The sequence below is a fragment of the Hippocampus comes genome, unplaced genomic scaffold, assembly GCF_001891065.2.
Source record: "Hippocampus comes isolate QL1 unplaced genomic scaffold, H_comes_QL1_v1.1 scaffold237, whole genome shotgun sequence".
In the NCBI taxonomy this organism is placed as follows: Eukaryota; Metazoa; Chordata; class Actinopteri; order Syngnathiformes; family Syngnathidae; genus Hippocampus; species Hippocampus comes.
In genome coordinates, this window is record NW_017806159.1 from 1,117,160 (window position 1) to 1,138,304 (window position 21,145).

The 21,145-nt window shown below is 42.8% G+C and overlaps 1 protein-coding gene across 7 annotated transcripts in view; it reads left to right on the forward strand.

Annotated features, from left to right (window-relative positions):
- The window catches only part of zmp:0000001200 (dedicator of cytokinesis protein 9), a 62,548-nt gene that overhangs the window by 35,405 nt on the left and 5,998 nt on the right, over positions 1-21,145 (forward strand). For 5 of the 7 annotated variants that reach the window (XM_019895395.1, XM_019895397.1, XM_019895392.1 and 2 more), the window contains exons 4-44: positions 1,049-1,131; positions 1,947-2,016; positions 4,155-4,250; positions 4,520-4,654; positions 7,041-7,215; positions 7,442-7,494; positions 8,016-8,090; positions 8,177-8,317; positions 8,574-8,786; positions 8,882-9,004; positions 9,418-9,500; positions 9,632-9,754; positions 9,885-9,964; positions 10,059-10,246; positions 10,331-10,396; positions 10,478-10,570; positions 10,647-10,770; positions 10,854-10,972; positions 11,111-11,197; positions 11,329-11,418; positions 11,961-12,076; positions 12,157-12,226; positions 12,616-12,741; positions 12,826-12,897; positions 13,277-13,423; positions 13,518-13,601; positions 13,734-13,845; positions 15,339-15,517; positions 15,616-15,732; positions 16,005-16,116; positions 16,223-16,356; positions 16,658-16,769; positions 16,875-16,941; positions 17,039-17,086; positions 18,368-18,504; positions 19,673-19,788; positions 19,883-20,020; positions 20,099-20,281; positions 20,425-20,538; positions 20,640-20,855; positions 21,057-21,114. In XM_019895395.1, the coding sequence (XP_019750954.1) occupies positions 1,049-1,131; positions 1,947-2,016; positions 4,155-4,250; positions 4,520-4,654; positions 7,041-7,215; positions 7,442-7,494; positions 8,016-8,090; positions 8,177-8,317; positions 8,574-8,786; positions 8,882-9,004; positions 9,418-9,500; positions 9,632-9,754; positions 9,885-9,964; positions 10,059-10,246; positions 10,331-10,396; positions 10,478-10,570; positions 10,647-10,770; positions 10,854-10,972; positions 11,111-11,197; positions 11,329-11,418; positions 11,961-12,076; positions 12,157-12,226; positions 12,616-12,741; positions 12,826-12,897; positions 13,277-13,423; positions 13,518-13,601; positions 13,734-13,845; positions 15,339-15,517; positions 15,616-15,732; positions 16,005-16,116; positions 16,223-16,356; positions 16,658-16,769; positions 16,875-16,941; positions 17,039-17,086; positions 18,368-18,504; positions 19,673-19,788; positions 19,883-20,020; positions 20,099-20,281; positions 20,425-20,538; positions 20,640-20,855; positions 21,057-21,114 (4,675 nt within the window). The remainder of the gene's footprint in view (positions 1-1,048; positions 1,132-1,946; positions 2,017-4,154; positions 4,251-4,519; positions 4,655-7,040; positions 7,216-7,441; positions 7,495-8,015; positions 8,091-8,176; positions 8,318-8,573; positions 8,787-8,881; positions 9,005-9,417; positions 9,501-9,631; positions 9,755-9,884; positions 9,965-10,058; positions 10,247-10,330; positions 10,397-10,477; positions 10,571-10,646; positions 10,771-10,853; positions 10,973-11,110; positions 11,198-11,328; positions 11,419-11,960; positions 12,077-12,156; positions 12,227-12,615; positions 12,742-12,825; positions 12,898-13,276; positions 13,424-13,517; positions 13,602-13,733; positions 13,846-15,338; positions 15,518-15,615; positions 15,733-16,004; positions 16,117-16,222; positions 16,357-16,657; positions 16,770-16,874; positions 16,942-17,038; positions 17,087-18,367; positions 18,505-19,672; positions 19,789-19,882; positions 20,021-20,098; positions 20,282-20,424; positions 20,539-20,639; positions 20,856-21,056; positions 21,115-21,145) is intronic. The other 2 variants (XM_019895399.1, XM_019895396.1) reach the window with 1 other exon arrangement.

Consider the following 21,145-nt stretch of genomic DNA (forward strand, 5'->3'; position numbering starts at 1 on the left):
TAAACTTCCAGGTCAGTGGTCATTGTTCAAGGAACCTTTTATAATGCCTCAAAGACACAAAATCCCCCCAGTCAGGTGTTGTTTGACACGGCCAGGACAGCTATAAAGATCACATCAGTGCAAACCTGCGTCTGTTTCCAACTGCTCCCTGGATTAGGTTGCACTTCATCTGATGTTGTAAAATATCCGTTGAATAAACATCGGGAGCCACTCCTATCTTTGACTTTGTCCGTGAACATATGCCTTTTTCCAAGAAAGGGAGAGAAAGCACTCCCACTCGGCTTGCGCTGGGGGATGTCGGACAAAGGTGGACTGGAAACAAAGAGAAGACTCATTGTTTTTCCTTTCTGATTCATGCATTGTGTCTTAGCTTTGTGTAGGGGTGTCATTAATAATAATTTCTGGTCATTTCACATTTAGTGCGTTCTTAAAATATCACATGACACATGTATGCTTGGAGCTATCGTAGGATGTGAACTCAACAAAGCAACAATTCCGGAAGCTACATTTGAATGGCACCCATAGTTTCAGATCGTTTTGCTTTGTACTTGTCATTGTTTATATTTAACAGCACAACATTGTGACAGATATTGGCATGTTTCCACCATGGAAACATGAGCCCAAATTATTACTTAGCACGTCAGAGCTGACATGCAGAATCCTCACAGCTCCAAAATCACGACCAAACACCAAACACTGCGTCGTTCAAATTGGTTATATTTCTTAGCGTTGCGCACCAACGTCAACACGGCACCACCCCAAAATCATGTCATTCGCTAAATTAAGATGGAAAAAAATCACTAATATGTTCCACTGTCATTGATTAAAAAAAAAAAAACCCACATTTTTTTTTTTTTTAAGCCATCATACTTTTAGGAGAAGATTTAATGTATTTTACTGTGTATATCATTGCCTCTCGTTCAGTACAATGATTTGAAAGCTTGCGGTGGCTTGCGCTCTGAAAAACGTATAATTACAGTATGTACACTGTGTGGTTCAAAGACGTATTATTAGTGGTTTATAATCAGCTTTCACTGTGTCCTCTCAGTGCATTAAGACCTACAAGACCGACTGGCACGTTGTCAACTACAAGTATGAAGCCTATTCTGGAGACTTCCGCCAGCTTCCCAAGTAAGTCCTTACAAACCCCATCATGCTTCTCGGATGGCAACAAAGTGGTCAGTCTTAAAGTTAGGCAAGAACAGTTGCTTCATTGATTACAAATATATCTCATTTTATATAGTAAGACACCGTTCACCTGCTCAAGGTGTTTTCACAATGTTGTAGCTGCAGAATTGCGAGGAAATACCCCACACAACTAATTCCTGTTTCCCTTCCAGTAAAGACGAGTTTCTTCTTAATGATACTCTGGGTAGTTTGTGACTGACTGGAAACTACCCTCATTGTCGGGATATTGTGTCATTTGCCAGCTCTGCCTTGCCTCTTCCCTTAAGAATATCACTTTTGCATTCATTTTGTTTGAATGCGATGTTGATGACCTTGGCACGTCCGCTGTTGCCAAACGCTTTGGCGCTTTGTGCAGACAGTCGGGAAGTTAAAACAATGCATCGTGACGTGAGTTGCCTGTTAAAAAAATTCACATAAAATCCTCATCAAGTGATTCTCTATGGTACTTTTCCTTTCTTTTTTTTTCCCCCCTAAACTCTAGTGGGCAGAATATACCCTGGCATGTTTCCATGAATAGTCTGAGCTGGAAAATGCATTTACCGGAGTGGCCTGCTTACTTATAACTGCTTTTAGGCGGCTGTATAGCATCCAAATCATTTATGGAGTCATTAGCTCACCCGCTAAAACAACAAATGGCCCCGACTACATATTTGAAGTCCTAATCATATTTTAGTTAACATTGGTCAGAATTTCATTTAGGTTTGTTTTGTTAAAAGCTGTCTTGCTGCATTATGAATACCGATTCTCACAATTTACAGCAAAGTTTCCAGGCCTGAAAAACTGGCGGTCCACGTCTTTGAAGTCGACGAGGACGTCGACAAAGACGAGGTGAGTTGAGACAAAGTGAGGCCTCATTCCTGTGGAGTCATGGAGAAAAGTTTTCATGTTTGCGATGTTTACTTTTGTATTTGTATATTGCATTTCTTTTCAGTGGACATTTTTAATGAATCTCAAAAATCAACAAGACGAACACAATTCCTTCTAGGATACTTTTTGACCTCCCACTAATGCAATGGATATAATCCATTCCTGTTTTTTTTTTTCCCCCCCCTTTGAAGGAATTTCATGACCATCATATGGCGCATCTCCACAAGCGGTAACTGCTTTGTAATTACGGCAAAATATAGTGCTTTGTTGCAAAATATAGCCTGGCGTGTTTGTGGCGGTGTGTTGCAGCAGGACTCAACATATTTTGGTTTGCATTGTTCGGGGTGGGGGGGGGGGGGGGGGGCTTTCTTAAGATGACCGCATACAGCTGGAGAATAGTCTAAACATTTTTTTTTCCAACTATGGGTGTGATTTCCTCATGTAGTCTCTTGAAAATAGAACGTTTAATTGAATGAACATACTGCGATTGCCCAAAGTCAGCTGGGATCGGTTCCCGCTATTTCCATGGATGGATGGATGGACGGACAGAAAATAAAGAAGAAAGGGGAAAATGACATCATGTAATCGCGTGTGACTTGAAAGTGCTCGTGCTGTAGGAAAGCAGATGTTCTTTTGCTGCGTCTGAGCACCTGTTTGATTTTTAACCATCGGTCACTGACACTACCCAGCAGTCGTGACAACATTGTGGAAATTTAAAGATTCAACCACGGTCGGAGTGGTTAGCAAGTCTGCCTCAGAGTTCCAATATTCTGGGTTCAAATCTCAGTTTTGGCCTTCATGTTTTGGAGTTTGATTGTCCTCGCTGCGCTTGCGTGCGTTTTCTATCGAGTCGAGATTTTCTTGATGTATGAATGAATGAAAGTGTCAATTATAGTTTCAAGGTGTACCCCGCTCATCTCCCAAAGTAAGCTGGGAAAGGCTTCAACTCACCCGAGTCCCGAACAGAAAACGAATGGGTGGAAAGCTTACCCCGCAAAAATTCACAAATAAATAGACCACCTTTCTTTTCAGTCGATGTGTCGTTCTTAGGGGCTAATTTAGGTCAGAGGAAATGAACCTGCTGAAATGTTTGCCTCTCGGGGTGTTGTCTAGAGTCTAGACACTGACGAGGACAATCAGACCGTGAATTCTTCCAGATGGTTTGCGAATTTTTCCATTAGGACCATTACAAATATGGCAGCACTAAAATCTCTCCTTTATTTTTTTGCTCCGTAAGCCCGAGTAAAATATAAAGGAAAAAAGAAAAAGGAGGTGATGCTGGACCACAACGCCAACATCTTGAAAGGTCGTTCAAATTTTGCAGTACCTGCAAGTGTGTGTCTGTGTGTGTGTGTGTGGGGGGGGGCGAACGCATTAATTTTATTTCATTGCTCAATAGTAAATTGAATTTGATGCAGATTTTTCGGATACATTTCTTTACATTCGATGTGTCATTGAATAGCCCACATGATGTGTGTGTGGTGCACTTCTCAAGTTACTGTAGCGTAATATTCATGCAAGGATGATCCAAACCAGGACTCGCTGTGGAGATTGTCCTCCCCTTCCCTCACATCATTCCTTCCTCTTTTGGTTTACTGTAGTCCTAAAGCTCTTCAACACTGATGTAACATTGGAATGCCTTCTGGCAAAGGTCATAGTTTCATACCGCCCCACCTCTGAATTGTGCAAATAACCTGAGAATGAGATGCTTTCACGATCAAGATCTCACTGTTTATTTGGGCTAACACGCAGAGTTTGTTTAATCTTCTCCTGCCTGCTTATTTGGACCGAATCAGACCCGCACCACATTGGACTCTGTGCTTTCTCAAAGCCAGAGATCACAAGCTTTCCGGCACAAGTGAGGCAGTTGTTTGGCAGGCTGGTTTCTAAGCAGCCGCGATATAATGTTCTCATTCTATACTTTTGTGTAGCCTTCATTCTTTTGCCCGTAGCCCTGCTGGTTTGAGCCCTTCCGAAACACGTAATTGGTGAACCTGACTCGACTGTACCTTCCAGTCTTTCCGACAGAGCATTTTGAAAAGGTTTATCGACCGAAAAGACTCACTAGATGCTTATCGATCTTTTCTTGTCGCTTCCAGGATACGGCCTCACTTGGATCTCAAAAGGATGGGATCACCAAACACGGCTGGCTCTATAAAGGCAACATGAACAGTGCCATCAGTGTTACCATGAGGGTAAGAAGGAGAGAATGGTTTCAAAGGCTCGGCGTTGAGAGGGCCGCTGCCAAAATGCAATGAGCCCGTGAACGCTGTCTGTTTTCCTGTTCAGTCGAGTTAATTTTAGAAAACTGCCAACAATATTGACATACTGACCAGCACCTCTCTCCGAGACACAGTTATTGTTTTATGACCGTGAGGTCGATTTTATAGCAGACTATTGAAATAACACCGAGCGCAGTTGCAGTCTCACAGCTAAATACGAGTGTCTGTTCTTATCACATTAGTCATTCAAGAGGAGATATTTCCATCTGACGCAACTGGGAGACGGCTCTTACAATTTGAACTTCTACAAGGATGAGAAGATTTCCAAAGAGCCTAAAGGAACCATTTTCTTGGATTCCTGTATGGGCGTTGTTCAGGTAAGCATTTTACTACTCTGAGCTGTCAAACCACAGTGGCCCTGAACCGAGGCAGCGCAGGATATGAGCAGTAACCCCACTAAGTAGTCAAAAACAATTTTCCAGAAGTGAATGAAGGTCACTAGTGATGTATCCTCCGGTTTGCAGGAAATAACGGCAAATAAACAGACCAAAGTTCAAACCTAATTGCGCAAACACTGATGTGCTGCCACCTCACGTTTCCTGGCTGTTAATTTGTGTGCGGAAACCTGAGTAGAATCTGGACTAAACGTTGATTCCACTTTCCTGCCGACCCTCAGCTGGTAAAACGAGGTGAATGCTGAAGTCTCACATCCTTTCAATCGTTGCCACAAGCTCACATCTGACGAGTGCGAAAGGCTGCACTCTTTTAAAATGATTTTGTTGTGTTGTTGAATTCAGGCTCAGGCAGTGGTGGGCCTTGCATTTGGTACCTGGGCCTTCAGTGGAGACTTCACCGACTTAATCCACCTTTTTATGCCACCACCATCTCGGCTCAATTATAGAAACTCAGTACTCTAGGAAAACGCAATATAATGACACACAGCTGTGCTCAATACTTCACCGTGAGCAGTTTGCAATCAAAAAGTGAAATTAAAGAGACGCTGATAATGTCATGTATTAATAATCTGTGCAGATCACTACCGTTTAGCTAGTGGTAGTTGGCTAAGACAAGTTTTGCTCTGACAAACTCATCAAAATGATGAGGGCCAGCGTTCTGGACCCATGAGGACAAATTTGAAATCTGATTGGTTTAAGAGAGCGTCCTGCTGCTAACGTCTTTTATTACAATGGCCAGCACGGCTGATTCCGAAGGCCCTGGGCGGATTATCTGGAGGCTGAAATCTGATTGGACAAAGAACATTTAACATCCACAACCACTTACTGGAAGCAGAGAAATGCCAGGAAAGAAAGAGAATAGACTATTGGGAATGCATTCCTACAATTTCAATTTACAACAACTATCAGAATTTAGCTTGTAAATTCAGAGTGTTTGGGTCAGCAGAGATGACCTTGCTGGCGATGACCGTCCATTTCTCAAAGTGACTCCTTAATCAATGTTGCGCTCTGCCACTTAGTTCTCCTTGAATCTTAACGCAGGCTTGGATGAATCCTTATCGTGTGGAACAGCTTGAGACGGCAACCCCATCAATCCAATCTTATGAGGCAGCCTCTCTTTCTCTCAGGTCGAACGTCATTGGCTTCTGACCTCACAGCCCCATTTTTCTCGCCTGTTTATTTCCGACAGTCAGTTATCCGCACGGCCGCCGTCACGTTTTCTACGCCGCTTCAGTAATGTTGCTAATGTGGCCTACAGTCAACAAGCAGTGAGCGCGAACCTGCACATGTTTAACTATGTCGGCGCAATGGCATTTGGAGTGACATCATGCTGAGGCTCAAGCTGCTCTTGCGCTTTGTTAAGATTCACTTTTATTGATATTTGTATTAAATCACACCATGAACTGAATGCGCTGTTTCGAGAGTTCGGATAATGTTGGGAAGTGGAGTCGCAGCACATCTAAACACTTTCTCCGATCATTGCGTCAGTTTATGAAATCCCCACTTGTATTTTCCTCACCAAACACTCCTCCCTGTGTTGATTCAGCAAGCCTGCAGATAATATCCAACCACCCTCCCCTCTGCTATCACCGCCCCAATGTTATCACAACATGTTAGAAACACCGCAAAACATGACAATCCACTTCAGTCTGATAACGATTGCTTGTATTTATTTTTTTTTTGTTGGTCTATTTTTTTGGTTGACAAACTGCAGTCTTGTCAAGCAGTTTTAATTGAGTCCGAATCCCTGCAGACACAGTGAGGTCTCCCCCCCCCCCCCACACACACACACACACACACACACACCGCCCCCTCGTATTACACTGAGATGGAAAAACTCCTCTATTCTTAAACCGCCCTGCCCATATGATTTCGGTGACAGCTTCCATCTGGGTGGTCCTCACCAAAAAATGACTCACATGCTATAGATGCTTCATGCACACTTGGTCAACTCGTTCAATCCATGACGCGGTGGATTGAAAAACTCTTGTTGTTTCTGTTGATTTTTGTTGCTTGGCAGTGATGATGACGTTAGCAATAAAGTGAAGCAAGATGCTGTTTGATCAGGTCACGATCGACTAGAATCAAAATGTTCTCTGGTGATTTGGCAATAACAGCTTAAGAAGTTTGAGGGCAATGGTCACATCTGGATTTCCAATAACACGTTAGAAAATGAATCTGTTTAGAAAAGGTGCTAGAAAATGATTTTTCCATCTTTGCACGAACGGTTTTGCACGGCAGCGTTCCAATCTGTCCTCCTCCCTAAGACACAAATTGCCATTTTGTCCAATCTCACACCATGCTGCAGAATAACAAGGTCCGGAGGTTTGCTTTCGAGCTGAAGATGCAGGATAAGAGCACCTACCTGCTGGCTGCGGATAGCGAAGGGGAGATGGAGGATTGGATCAACACGCTTAACAAGATCTTGCACAGCAGCTTTGAGATCGCCATGCAGGACAAGAGAAATGGAGACAGTCATGAGGGTGGGTATGCTCTTTGTATTTATACCTGTAATTGTTCTTTTATTGTCCTCCTCGGGTGTTTTATGTCCTATAAAAGTAGAATTTTTATTAGCCTTGGTATCTTGTCTTTTATGTCTATTGCCAGTTTTACACAAAACTAGAGACCATTTTCAGTTGCAGACCGAGAGGGACCTTTAAAGTAACGTGTTTTGAAATACCATACAATACATTTTGTTTTCTTTCCTAGATGATGATCATGGGAAGTCAGACAGTTCTTCTGGCAGTCTGGACAGTTTTCAGGTACCGTAGCTTCTCTGTCAAGCACCTCACCACAGAAATATGCTCGATTGAAATCATATCAGGAGATTGATACGAAAGTACAGCGTCGCTTAAATTTAGTTTCAGGCGTTAATCTAGTCCTGCATTTAACGCAGAACTCTTCGTCATGAGCCTTGACTATTATCATGCCAAAGTAAAACTCAAGGCCGCATTTCAAGAAAGTGTTATAGATGCGTACAATTTGTGCTGGTGCAATGCCAGGTGGCAGAGAATGATTTTAATTGTTTTAATTTCTGAGTGGTTGTCGGTGGGAGCTCAGCTGAAAAACAGCTTTCCAGTTCAAATTTTTGCTGAGCTATAATCGTCTGCACCACCTGAAACTGTAAAACGTAAATATCCAATTTCCAGATGTGGCCCAAAAAAAAAAATGTCCAAATGATTAAACCACCTGACAGAAAAGCACTGCAGTGAAGGGTGTGACTATTTTCTAGAAATGCAGACACTTTGTCCTTTTGGAAACTAATCTTTTTTCTACTCCTCAGAGTACAAGAGATATAGAGTCAAGGATGAGGAACGAGACCAGATTGAAGCTGTTCACCCTTGACCCTGACACACAGGTAATTATGTCCAAATACTTGTTATCCAAGTACTTCTTCAAAAGCACTGTGAGTACATTGGGCTGAGTGTTTTCTATTTTCTTTAGAAACTGGATTTCTCAGGCATAGAACCAGATGTGAAGCAGTTTGAAGAGAAGTTTGGCAAGCGCGTGCTCATTAACTGCAATGACCTCTCATTTAATCTGCAAAGCTGTGTGGCCGAGAACGAGGAGGGCCCAACAACAAACGTGGGTTTCCGTTCGCCACCAACCATAAATCCGAGAAATGTCATTATCTGCATGACTAAATATGTAAAAACGGATGGATGGTCTTTCCAATACGGTTTTGCTGCTGAAAGAGTGACAACCACACGACAAGCTTTGCCCTAGACTGTCTCCTTCCGTCCATCTAGAGCTCAACTTGCTTTTTCTTCAGTCAGACACAAACATGGTCTTTGTATAGCTTATCACAAATTCAACGCTCTATTTTTACTTGTATCTTTAGGTGGAGCCATTCTACGTGACCCTATCACTGTTCGACATTCAAAATGGAAGGAAGATTTCATCTGACTTCCACGTGGACCTCAACCACCCATCTGTCAGGGGCATGATGCCCAATTATGAGACTCAGTATATAAACGGGGGAGGGGACATTGTCCCCGAAGGACCTCGATTGATCCACGGAGTGCCAGAAACTGTCATGCGCTATCCCCGTCAGGTAAAACAAAACAAGTCTGAAAAAACATCTTTTCTTGTTATTCAGGTTGACATATTTAAACTCTTAATTGCCTTTTGACTAATTTGTCCTGACAGGGAGTGTTTTCTGTAACATGCCCTCACCCTGATATCTTCCTGGTGGCTCGCGTCGAGAAGGTGCTGCAGGGAGGAATCAATCACTGTGCCGAGCCTTACATGAAGAGTTCTGACTCCGCCAAGGTGTGTGGGCCATTGTAGTTAGATACGGTGCTTCACAAATTCCTTGCGGCACCTGCTGTAAAGAGACTATCCAACATCATGAAGTGTGTTTTATGCAGACACGTTCAATTGCGCAAAGCTTTCGAGGTGTTGGAAATTTTAACGGGAATGAGGAATTTCAAATTGAAATCTGCTTTTTGACCTTGCAATGGCTGAAATGAAATTTTCTCCTCAAAAATGCAAATAAAAAAACATCACATCTGAGATTCAACAAATGTGAATCACCCTTTTTTTTTGTTTGTTTTTTTGGTAATAGGCGGTTTTATTGGAGCTGTGTCATAAACCCGATATTGAGTGGCGGTGTACTACATTTGAGAGGCAATGTACACACAGAATACATCCATTGAACAATTATGTTCTTTTCCACTCCCCAGGTGGCTCAGAAAGTCTTGAAAAACGCCAAGCTGGCATGCAACCGCTTAGGCCAGTACAGGATGCCTTTTGCTTGGTCAGCCAGGTACTTTCTCTTTCTGTTGACTTAAAACTATCACTATTATTCATTTTTTTATATCCCACCAAGGGGAACCCGTGGATGCACGGGATTCCCAGTCATCGGTCAGCGCTGACTCCAGATTGTCTCTGTTGCAGGCCACTATTCAAAGATGCTTCTGGGACTCTTGATAAAAGTGCTCGCTTCTCGCCTCTGTACAGGCAGGACAACAACAAGCTGTCTAATGACGACATGCTGAAATTGCTGGCTGACTTCAGGAAGTCCGTATTAGTCTATTATAACGATTGGCGTTTTCAACATCTGTTGGAAAGCTTTTCAGTTGACATGAAAAACAAAATGTGTGCTCACGCCAACTGTTTGCCGATGTATAATAACATTGTTTCATTTCAGGCCAGAGAAGATGGCCAAACTGCCTGTAATCCTCGGAAACCTTGACGTTACCATCGACAATGTAGCCCCCGACTTGACCAGTAAGAGCTCAAATGTCACTTCTTGGTCAAATCAGATGTGACTCATGTCACCTACTGACCGTTTATGTGCTTTCCCTCCGTGCTGCTTTTGCAGATTGTGTTACCTCATCCTACATTCCCGTGAAGCAGTTTGACGTGAGCGAGAAGAGTCCCGTCTACTTTGAGGTGGAGGAGTTTGTGCCATACATCGCCAAATGTTCCCAACCTTTCACCATCTACAACAATCACCTCTACGTCTACCCCAAATTCTTGAAGTATGACAGCCAGAAGTCGTTTGCGAAGGTATCTCGAGTACTTATTGAGTGAACACCCTCAATAGCAACATGTTTCAAGTGCACCTCGTGACTTGGTGTGTTCTGACCAAAGGCTCGAAACTTGGCCGTCTGCATCGAGTTCATGGACTCGGATGATGAAGATGCTTTACCAATTAAGGTAAATGTGTCCTGATTTATTCTCAAAAGGACAATTCCAAACTTCACAAGCTTTAGCCCAGACGTTGCAATTATTTCACAGTGCATCTACGGGCGGCCTGGAGGACCTCTGTTTCGGAAAAGTGCCTTTGCTGCGGTATTGCATCATCAGCAGAACCCTGAGTTCTATGATGAGGTAATTGCTACATACATACAGCAGATATCGCTAAGTGCAGTCCGTGCCAGAATGTTTGTGTTTGCGTCTCTCCCAGTTTAAGATTGAACTTCCAACCCAGCTCCATGAGAAACATCATCTGCTTTTCACTCTCTACCATGTCAGCTGTGAGAGCAACAGCAAGGCCAGCACGAAAAAGAGAGAACAGGTTGAAACGCAAGGTAGCCAAATGCGGCGGCATCGTCGACTGTTCAAAGTTCTCACTGAAATTGCTGCCCTCTTTACATTCCACATCCTTTCTCAGTGGGTTACGCCTGGCTTCCTCTTCTGAAAGACGGCCGTGTGATCATGAACGAGTGTCACATCCCCGTGGCGGCTAACCTGCCCGCTGGATATCTCAGCTGCCAGGAAGGTGCCAGCAAGGTAATTGGCTCAGGGGTCAGGTCTTTCGTTATGGCGCACACCCGCGCAATCAAAGGAGACTACTAGATTTGATACAATAGCTTTTGTATTTTCGAGTATATAAAATTGTCACATATATGCATCTTGTTTTACTTTTAGCATTCAGGCCCCGAAGTCAAATGGGTGGATGGAGGCAAACCTTTATTTAAGGTGTCGACTCACCTTGTGTCCACCATTTACACTCAGGTTAGCGTTCTTCTGCTGTGAGTCAACTGTGACCGATCACGCTGATCTGAATTGAATACGGATTTGCACCACTTTGTACGTTGGCCCCCGTCGACCTCACAGTGAACTGACAACCCCTCTTTGTGTTTCAGGATCAGCATTTGCACAATTTCTTTCATCACTTCCAAAGCATAGCATCATCACCCCAGGCACCTGAAGGTGAACTGGTCAAATACCTGAAGGTGAGTAAGCGGTTAATTTGCCGTTATCGTGGACACTGCGCTACTTGTATGCAGGCTCAGAGTCGTCTCAACACGTTGATGATATATGCCTAGAATTTGAAACGACATATTTGCCACCTTTGTATCTCCTTTCAATCATACAACTGCAGCCAAAACACACTTGACTCATGACATCTTGGAGGCTCACTAAGACTAATGTTTACATTCACGTTAACATCTATGAACAGGTTAGAGTCCTCATTTTAACCTAGCATCCATGTTTTTTTTTTTGCAATGTGGCCTTTTTATCTTCGGAAGGGAACATTTTGTGGTCCGTTAGTTATGATTACCCTTTGATGTCAGTGATCACACTTTACACAGCTTGTTATTCTCATTAGCTTCCTCACACTTTGCACAGAGAAGCTAAAAACATACCAGTTGATTGCTAGCCAGTGTCACACCGTCCCTCCCGATGCCTCCAGAGGATCAACAGTATAGATAATAGATGGATGGTGGCTGTAATTATCCTTCTCAAACATACCTCTTCGTCACTGTTTCATCAGAGTCTGCACGCCATGGAGAGTCACGTGATGATCAAGTTCCTGCCCACCATACTGAATCAGCTGTTTAGGGTGCTGACCAGTGCTAGCCAAGAGGATGTGGCGGTCAACGTCACCAGGCAAGTATCTTCGGCTTACGTCTCATGCACTGAAGATCCTCTTGGTCAGACCCTCACACCTTTTCTTGTTGGTTTTGTAGAGTCATGATTCACATTGTCGCCCAGTGTCATGAGGAGGGATTGGAGCACTACCTGAGGTCATATGTGAAGGTTAAAAAAAAAAAAAACAACATTGCTACTTTAATTTCCCTCACAGCATGAAATACCTACCTACTGTATCTTCTTAGCTAGCTAGTAGCTATCAGGGTGGCTAGCCAGCTAGCCACACGAGGAGGAATTGAAGCACTAGCTGAGGTCATATGTGAAGGTTAAAAAACAACAACATTGCTACTTTAATTTCGCTCACAACATGAACTACCTACCGACCGTATCTGCCGAGCTAGCTAGTAGCTATCGAGGTGTCTAGCCAGCTATTTATTGTTGCCTATTTCTTTATCTTTGTTGTTTTTCCCAAACATCCAACCACACAGCCATCTTTCATTGATTATCACAGTTCATCCTCCGGAGGCTTCCTCTTCATTATCATTGTCTTTTTCCAGTTTGTTATCAAGACTGAGTCATACACAGCATCCACCACCCGAACTGTGCACGAAGAGCTGGCGAAAGCCATGACTGCCATCCTGAAGCCTTCCACCGACTTCCTCACATGTAACAAGCTGCTCAAGGTGATAAATTAGTGCTTTTCAAAGTCGATTTGCGTGACTGCGCAGTCTAATATTATGTGTTCATCTTGTTTCTCTTCCCCGCAGTACTCCTGGTATTTCTTTGAAGCCTTAGTCAAGTCCATGGCTCAGTATTTGGTTGAGAGTTGTAAAGTGAAAGTAAGTTTACCCACGAGGTTGGAATGCGAGTTGATTTAGAGGTCAATGTCTGATTCATGACAGCTCATCTCCTTGGCTTTCAGTTTAGCATCACGTCAAGTCTTGTGGATAGCCACAGCACCACAAAGTTAACAGCAAGTTTATTCAACACTTACTCAGCGTGCAGTTTAATTTGCTGCATTTGTTCCTACCCCATAAAGCAACCGCATCCGAGCGTTTGTTTTCCACACTTATAGACAAAAAGTATTCGAACACCTAGTTGTCAACTGACAAGGAAATAGATGAAAAAAATGCATTTTCACCACATCTGTTTTTAAGAACCGAAGTCTTCATGTTGTCTGCGAGTCTCACGCGCCCACATTCTGGTTGTGCCCATCAGCTGTCTCGGAACCAGAGATTCTCAGCATCCTTCCATCACACTGTGGAGACTGTGGTCAACATGATGATGCCTCACATCACTCAGAAATACAAAGACAATCTCGACGCAGCCAGGAACGCCAACCACAGCCTGGCTGTCTTCATCAAGGTGTGCGCTCATCAGTGCATACGATTGTAACTCGAGTTCCAACCCGCTGTCCCGCAATTTTTACACATCATTTGTAAATCCTGACAAATTGCAGCGCTGTTTCAACCTGATGGATAGAGGTTTCGTGTTTAAACAAATCAACAACTACATCAACTGCTTTGTGCCGGGAGATCCAAAGGTATGTCCTTTTATTATTATTATTAATTAACATGTCAACAAATGATGGTCCAGATTTTGTTTTAATGACAGGATAATGGTGAACTTAATTACTGTTACATGTTCTGTTTATTGTTGTTGTTTCCAAATGTAGACGCTGTTTGAGTTCAAGTTTGAATTCCTGCGCGTTGTGTGCAACCACGAGCATTATGTTCCTTTGAACCTGCCCATGCCTTTCGGAAAGGGAAGGATACTGAGATTTCAGGGTAAGTGAGTTACGATCAAGGTTGAAAGTGGACTTCATGAATTTGCAGTGTGAAGCCAGTTGAATATTTGTTGTTGTTGTTGTTGCTGCTCTTGCATTTTCTGACTTTGCCTTCCTGTTTTTCCTTACTTCTTTTGTCATGTATCTTTATAATCTCTTTTAAGATACAGTGGAGTCATACGATACTCCAGTAGGTAGGTGAAAGGTTTGCTGCTTGCATGCCAGGACACTTAAATCATTCTGCCTTGAGCCCAGAATGTACACTGAGATATAACGGGGCTCTCATTACTGTTCTTAGAAAATCAAAACGCTACTTTAAATGTATGCAAATGAATCTTTTAAACAGCTGCATAAAGGTTTCAGTCATTTCCAAATCTATGAACAGACGATCGGTCTTAATCACAAACCTATTTGTCCACAATCATCACTGTTAATCGAAAAGAGCGGCTCACTCTCACACCAGGAATTTGCCAAACATATATTCCAATTTTTTTTTTTTGCTGGTAAATAATGTGATTTATTTCTGTCCGCAACATTAGGTACACTTACACGATCAAACAAAATCTAACACAGGAGCTGCTCTTAAAAAAATTAGCAATGCTTCATTTTGACTGACTGTTAATTATGTTTACATTATGTACGATGACAAAATGCTTTTCTTACGAATTGGCATCATCGTATTTTTGTGATTTTTATATTGCTCAGCTACACAAGCAAAGCTGAACCAAATACTGCACGGCGCTTTCATTATAACAGTTAAATGCTGCTGCAAACTACAATTGTTGGATCCTCTACAAATGTGTAGGTATGCGTCCGTATACAGCATTTCTTGGACATCCTCAATATCCAGCTCAGGTCCACATACTCGTAAACTGTCCTCACTAGCAAGACAGTTTTGCACACTAGTAGAATAACTGTCTTACTAGTACGTTTTTTTTTGCCACCGCTGTCTGATATTTTTGGACCCAAGGAGGACAACTTTGGCATAATAGTAAGACGACTACATGTTATTAGTGAGGCAAAACTACTAGTAGGCATTTTGAGGTTATTACTAGAGTCCAAGAGGCTACAAAGGCATGACACATGCCTCTTAGTTGGCCCTAATAGTGTTACTACTTCAGCACAGTCATTATATAGTAAGGTTTAACTGTGTACTAAATATGCATACCAGGAGTGAAAAAAACATTCCTCAAACGCAGTCACTTTTATAGTGCGCCATAGTTCTAGTAGTACGCAGAACTGTCTTACTAGTGAGGAGAAAGGGCGTATTAGTTCATGGACCTTAAGATTGATCAATGCTACAACGGCCTTCTATGTGATTTGATGAGGTTTTATTTTGTGGCTGCAGTCTGCATACCTCCCGACGCTTTCAAATGTTTGCTTCTGATTTAATTGTGTCAGATTCAAATGAGATTAGAAATATTCTATTTCCACTGACTGGTTGGTGTTGTTTCCTGTGGCCTAATCTCCTCTGCCTGCACTTCCTCCCCTCAGACCTCCAACTGGATTACTCGCTGACAGATGATTTTTGCAAGAACCACTTCCTGGTCGGGTTGCTTCTCCGGGAGGTCAACGCTGCCCTGCAGGAGTTCAGGGAGATTCGACAGATAGCCATCCAGGTGCTGAAGAACCTGATGATAAAGCACACGTTTGATGAGCGCTACACCTCCAAAGTAAGCGGCGCCGTGTTTCCTCAGGGCTTGTTCAGTGATTCACCTCTGTGCCCGTTTGTTGCTGGAGACTGCTGCTGAGTGATTCATGTGCTTTCCAGAGTCAACAGGCGAGGTTGGCGACCCTCTACTTGCCTCTGTTTGGTTTGCTGCAAGAGAATGTCAACAGGCTGAATGTGAAAGAAGTGACCCCCTTCACCGTCAACCACTGCAACAATGTAAGGGCGACGCCGAATGGCCTCTTTTGGAATTACATGTAACTTGCCCCAAAATCATGACGCAAATCTTTGACCTGAACTTATTTATGGAAACCCAAAAAACAATAAATCCTTTTCATATACTACTTATTCTAATCTCGGGGAAATTAACTAACCAATCACAGGGCCCAAATTGGCAAGGAGCCATTCACACTCGCATGGTTAGTTTAATGAGGACTCTGGTGAGGATATTTGGCTTTTTCAAAATATTAAAAGTATCTTATTCATACCAGAATGGAAGAGAAGATTCCCTCCTCACCAACGCTTTGATGACGCCACCCAGATCCAGCACTTTTTTGGACACCAGCTTGCACAAAGATGTTTTTGGAGCCATCTCCGGCACTGGTGAGTTAAGAAATGCTGATGGAGAAAAACTCAATAGTGGAGGAAACATCATAGTTCACAAAAATAAAATCAATGGATTCCTAATAATTCCTCCTGTTTCTTCTAGCCTCCCCTCACACATCCTCCACACCCAACGTGAACTCCGTGCGCCATGCGGACTCACGAGGGTCCCTCATCAGCACGGACTCCGGCAGCAGTTTGCCGGAAAGGAACACAGAGAAGGGCAACTCTTTAGACAAGGTATTATTTCACACACACCCTGATGTCCGTGAAAATTGGCACTAATGATCCGCAAGTTGCTTTGATTTGTTTTGTCTCAACCGTCTGACAATGTTACAGCTAGCAACACGGTGACTGAAGTGTTTGCTATCTGCAAAATTGCACACTGGATATTTACAAGTACAAGTACAGTCTGGCTAATTAGAGCCAACAATAACTTCAGTCATAACGCCACAGAAAAATCTCATCTTTGAGCTGAACGTAAACAAACCTTTGCCTTAATATAATCAAATGTTTGTAAATGGGATTGTGTGTGTCACAGAGCCAGCCCGCCTCGTCACTGGGCAGCCTGCTCCGATGCGATAAACTAGAGCAAGCAGAGATCAAGAGCTTCCTCATGTGCTTTCTACATGTGCTCAAAAGCATGTCTGAGGGTGAGATGTCATTGTTTTTTTTTGTCTTTTTTTTTTTTTTTTTTATCCTTTCACCTGTTACGCCAAAACTAGACTAAATAGAGCTAACTGAATGTAACCCTGCAGATGCTTTGTTCACGTACTGGAACAAAGCTACATCTGCTGAGCTGATGGACTTCTTCACGCTTGTCGAGTAAGACATCTCAACACCCTCATTTTGCCCTTTGGGCTCATGTTGGTTTTATTTTCATAGACTAATAGTCCTCTTCTCTCCCCCTGCCCCCCATCAGAGTGTGTCTCCATCAATTCAGATACATGGGAAAGAGGTACATCGCAAGGTAAAGTAATCGTGTAAAAGACGAGACCTTTTAGAAAATGGTTTTTGCTAGTTTTAACTTGTTTAAAGGATTTCACACATTTGGTTGTAAATTAAAACCATTAACAAGTCCCTTTTCCTGCCTTATTATTGGACGATTTAGAATGTTTTGATCCAGAATGGAAAAGATCAAAAGTTTGCTATTAACTTGGCTGTGAGAGGAAACTCTTGAATTATTGTTGACAGTCTTTATTTGCAGTTGTGTAGAAATATACTTAATCGTACTGAATGTACTGGTTTCTAAAAATTGGTTTGATTGTACAGATGTCCAACGAGTTGAATGCGTGAAATTCTTTCACTCCCAAGTTGTCTCATACAGTAGTAAATAAAAAATATAGTGGACCAGCTCCACTTTGCTATATAATACCTTGTCATACTTGTCCTAGATTTGTTGTACAGTACTTCATTTCAGGTGTCTTGGTGTAAACAGTGAACGATATGAAATATTATGAACTAACAGTGACTGGATGTTCATTGTCTTAACTCAAAATGGACCCAAACAACTTCGGGGGTCAGACCTCAACTAGCAGGGTCTTTAGGTGTTTCTTTCTTTCTCTCTAACTCCCCACCGCTGTTTCTCTACTCACAAAAATGCTGGCAAGTTTAACACTGTGAATTAAAAGCTGGCTCCTGCCCCCTCTCCTGCTTGGGTAAGCCATCTGCGTGAAATAGACTAATGCATGACTCCTTTTCTCTCTTTCTTTTTTCCTTTTTTTTTTTGTGAGGTTGCAGTGCGGTGATGACTGTCATGACGATATGCATGGCTGCCTTAGACTGTTTGCTACAATGCCATGCCGCTCGATGAAATGCTTCGCCATCGCATGTGTCACTATTTAACTGCAATGGCGGTGTTACACTTGTTTACATGGAAACGTTTTTGTGGGGCAGCACTATGTGGGCTAAAATATTGAAACGCAAGTCATGATGAAAAAAAAACCAACAAAAAAACAGGAGTTGGGCTTAGTTCCCACTGAATTTTATCATGTTTCAGCATACCAAGTCATGTCCACAGAACCCAGTATTGACATCATGTTAATTTCCATTAACTTCTGACCATAAATGTCCTGTTTGAAATCATTGCACCAAATGACTCTGATGTTATTTCTATGAAAGAATAGAAAGAATTCCGTATGCTCCGTTGACTTCCGAGTGGTTTTCATAAGTCATCCTAACCTGCTCTGCTCACTCTGGTCCGCTGTTGATTCTGTTTGACTCATCAATCTCTGTCCTGTTTCCTCATCAGGAACCAGGACGGGGCAGGTCACGTAGCTCATGAGCGGAAGTCTCAGACTCTGCCTGTGTCCCGTAACAGAGCGGGAATGATGCATGCCCGCTTACAGCAGCTCAGCAGCCTGGATAACTCATACACTTTTAACCACAGTAAGTGCTCCATACACTACCGTATTTTCCGCACTATAAAGCGCACCTAAAAGCATTCTGTTTTCTCAAAAGCCGGCAGCGCGCCTGATAATCCAGTGCGCCTTATATCTGGATCAATACTCTGATTTCTTGGACATAATATTTTCAATGTTTGTTACAGCTGCAGCGGTTGTGAAGGCTCTATATAAATATAGCCGTATTGTATTGTATTCCTTTTAACGTAGCTCCATATAGTGGATGCGTAACGCAACCGCAGCCACTATTGTAGCTTGTATTCTATGCGCCTTATAATGCGGTATGGCCCTATATCTAAAAACAGTTTTAAAAAAGGCCATTCATTGAAGGTGCACCTTATACTCGGAAGCGGAAAATACGGTACTGTGAATTGACTGCAAAAAAGTGACATGTATGGTTGTTTTAAAACATTTCTGATACCTCGCCCTGGCTCAGTATCAAATTTAGAATAGGTTCGTTGGAGATAGGCACTCAGAAATGAAACACAAGAGACAAATCTGCTACTAACAAATTGCACGTTTATTAGCCCCACAGAATATGTCAAACAAACAAATATCAGAAACACACAGTCTTTGTATAAACAGCAATGTCGTGTGATGTTGAGCAATGTCATTTGTTAAGAACAAAGGTAGCGTGGCGTCAGGCACGCTTAGACTATAAAAGGAGAGTCAGGAGAGTCAGTAGAGTCTAGGGTCCGGAGTTCGCAGAGTCCAGAGTCTGCTAAGGGTTGCGTACGGACGCCCAGCTGGTATTGAAGCTCGCTCTACCTGGGGTGTTGGCTCTCCATCCTATTGACGCACGGTAAGAGCTGGATACTATTCTAAGAGCTTGATACACTGATATTTGCTTGTTTGACATATTCTGTGGGGCTAATAAACGTGCAATTTGTTAGTAGCAGATTTGTCTCTTGTGTTTCTGATATTTGTTTGTTTGACATATTCTGTGGGGCTAATAAACGTGCAATTTGTTAGTAGCAGATTTGTCTCTTGTGTTTCATTTCTGAGTGCCTATCTCCAACGAACCTATTCTAAATTTGATACTGAGCCAGGGCGAGGTATCAGAAATGTTTTAAAACAATGGTGTATCCTCTCTCATGCTATACGCTGAATATGGAATGAAATGGGAACATGCTCCACCCGTCTGTTCTCTTTAGCTTACAGTCACACGGATTCAGACACGTTAAATTACTCGCTGCTGGAGGCCAACATTGCCACGGAAGTGTGCCTCACCGTCCTGGACACCCTCAGTATCTTTATCATGAGTTTTAAGGTAAAAAAAAATAAAACTCAAATGACATCACAACTCTCCACAGCGCGTGATGTCACTCTCCAAGTTAAATCGTCTCTCTTCACTCTTATTCTAGACCCAACTGTGCGCCGACCACGGTCACAGTCCACTGATGAAGAAAGTTTTTGATGTCCACCTCTGCTTTCTGCGAATCAATCAGTCGGAAACCGCCCTCAAACAGGTCTTCACCTCACTGCGGACTTTCATCTACAAGGTGCAGACGAGGATTTTTAATCATCATCATCGCATCCGAAGCCTGTCATTGCAGCTCACGCCGCTTCTGTCTTTTTAGTTTCCCAGCACGTTTTTTGAAGGCCGCGCCGACATGTGCGCCGCGTTCTGCTACGAGATCTTAAAGTGTTGTAACTCCAAACTGAGCTCTATTCGCAGCGATGCCGCCCATCTGCTCTACTTTCTCATGAAGAGCAACTTTGACTACACAGGGCGCAAGTCTTTTGTCAGGACACACTTGCAGGTGGGATCATCTTCCTCTGCTCGTGTGCCTTTAAATGCCGAATCTGGGAAATGCATTTTACAGCAAAATATACTCACACTGAACTTCCAGACTTTTCTTAAGCCACGCCAGAAAAAGAAAACCACTTTCATTTTCATTTTTAGGTGGTGATCGCTGTAAGTCAGTTGATAGCTGATGTCATCGGTATTGGGAGTACTCGCTTCCAGCACTCCTTGTCCGTAATCAACAACTGCGCCAACAGTGACAGAACAATCAAGGTCATTTTTGTTTTGTTTTTTTGTACGTCATTAGATGGTAATGTAGCTCGAATCAACAAAAATTGAAGGAAAAAAAAAAAAAAAACATTGTCCCGCAACAGAACACAGCCTTCCCATCCGACGTTAAGGACCTGACCAAGCGTATCCGAACCGTGCTGATGGCCACCGCTCAGATGAAGGAGCACGAGAGAGACCCTGAAATGCTGGTGGACCTCCAGTACAGCCTGGCCAAGTCTTACACCAGCACACCGGAGCTCAGGAAAACCTGGCTGGACAGCATGGCTCGAATCCATGTCAAGAATGGAGATTTGTCTGAGGCCTGTATTGAAAAAAGAAAAAAAAAAACATGAACAAAAATTATAGGATAGCCTATCAGCCTAGTGGTTTATCACATCTGCGCACATTTCTGGTTCGTCATGTGTCAGATTTAAAAAAATATATATATTTAGACGGCTTTCTTGACTTAGAATCAAGATGATAATTGAAGTCCCTGACTTTGCTGTCGTCATTTCTTACAGGCGGCCATGTGCTACGTCCACGTGGCAGCGCTGGTGGCAGAATACTTACGGAGAAAAGGTACTCCTGTACTCCGAAGCTCACCTGTCGC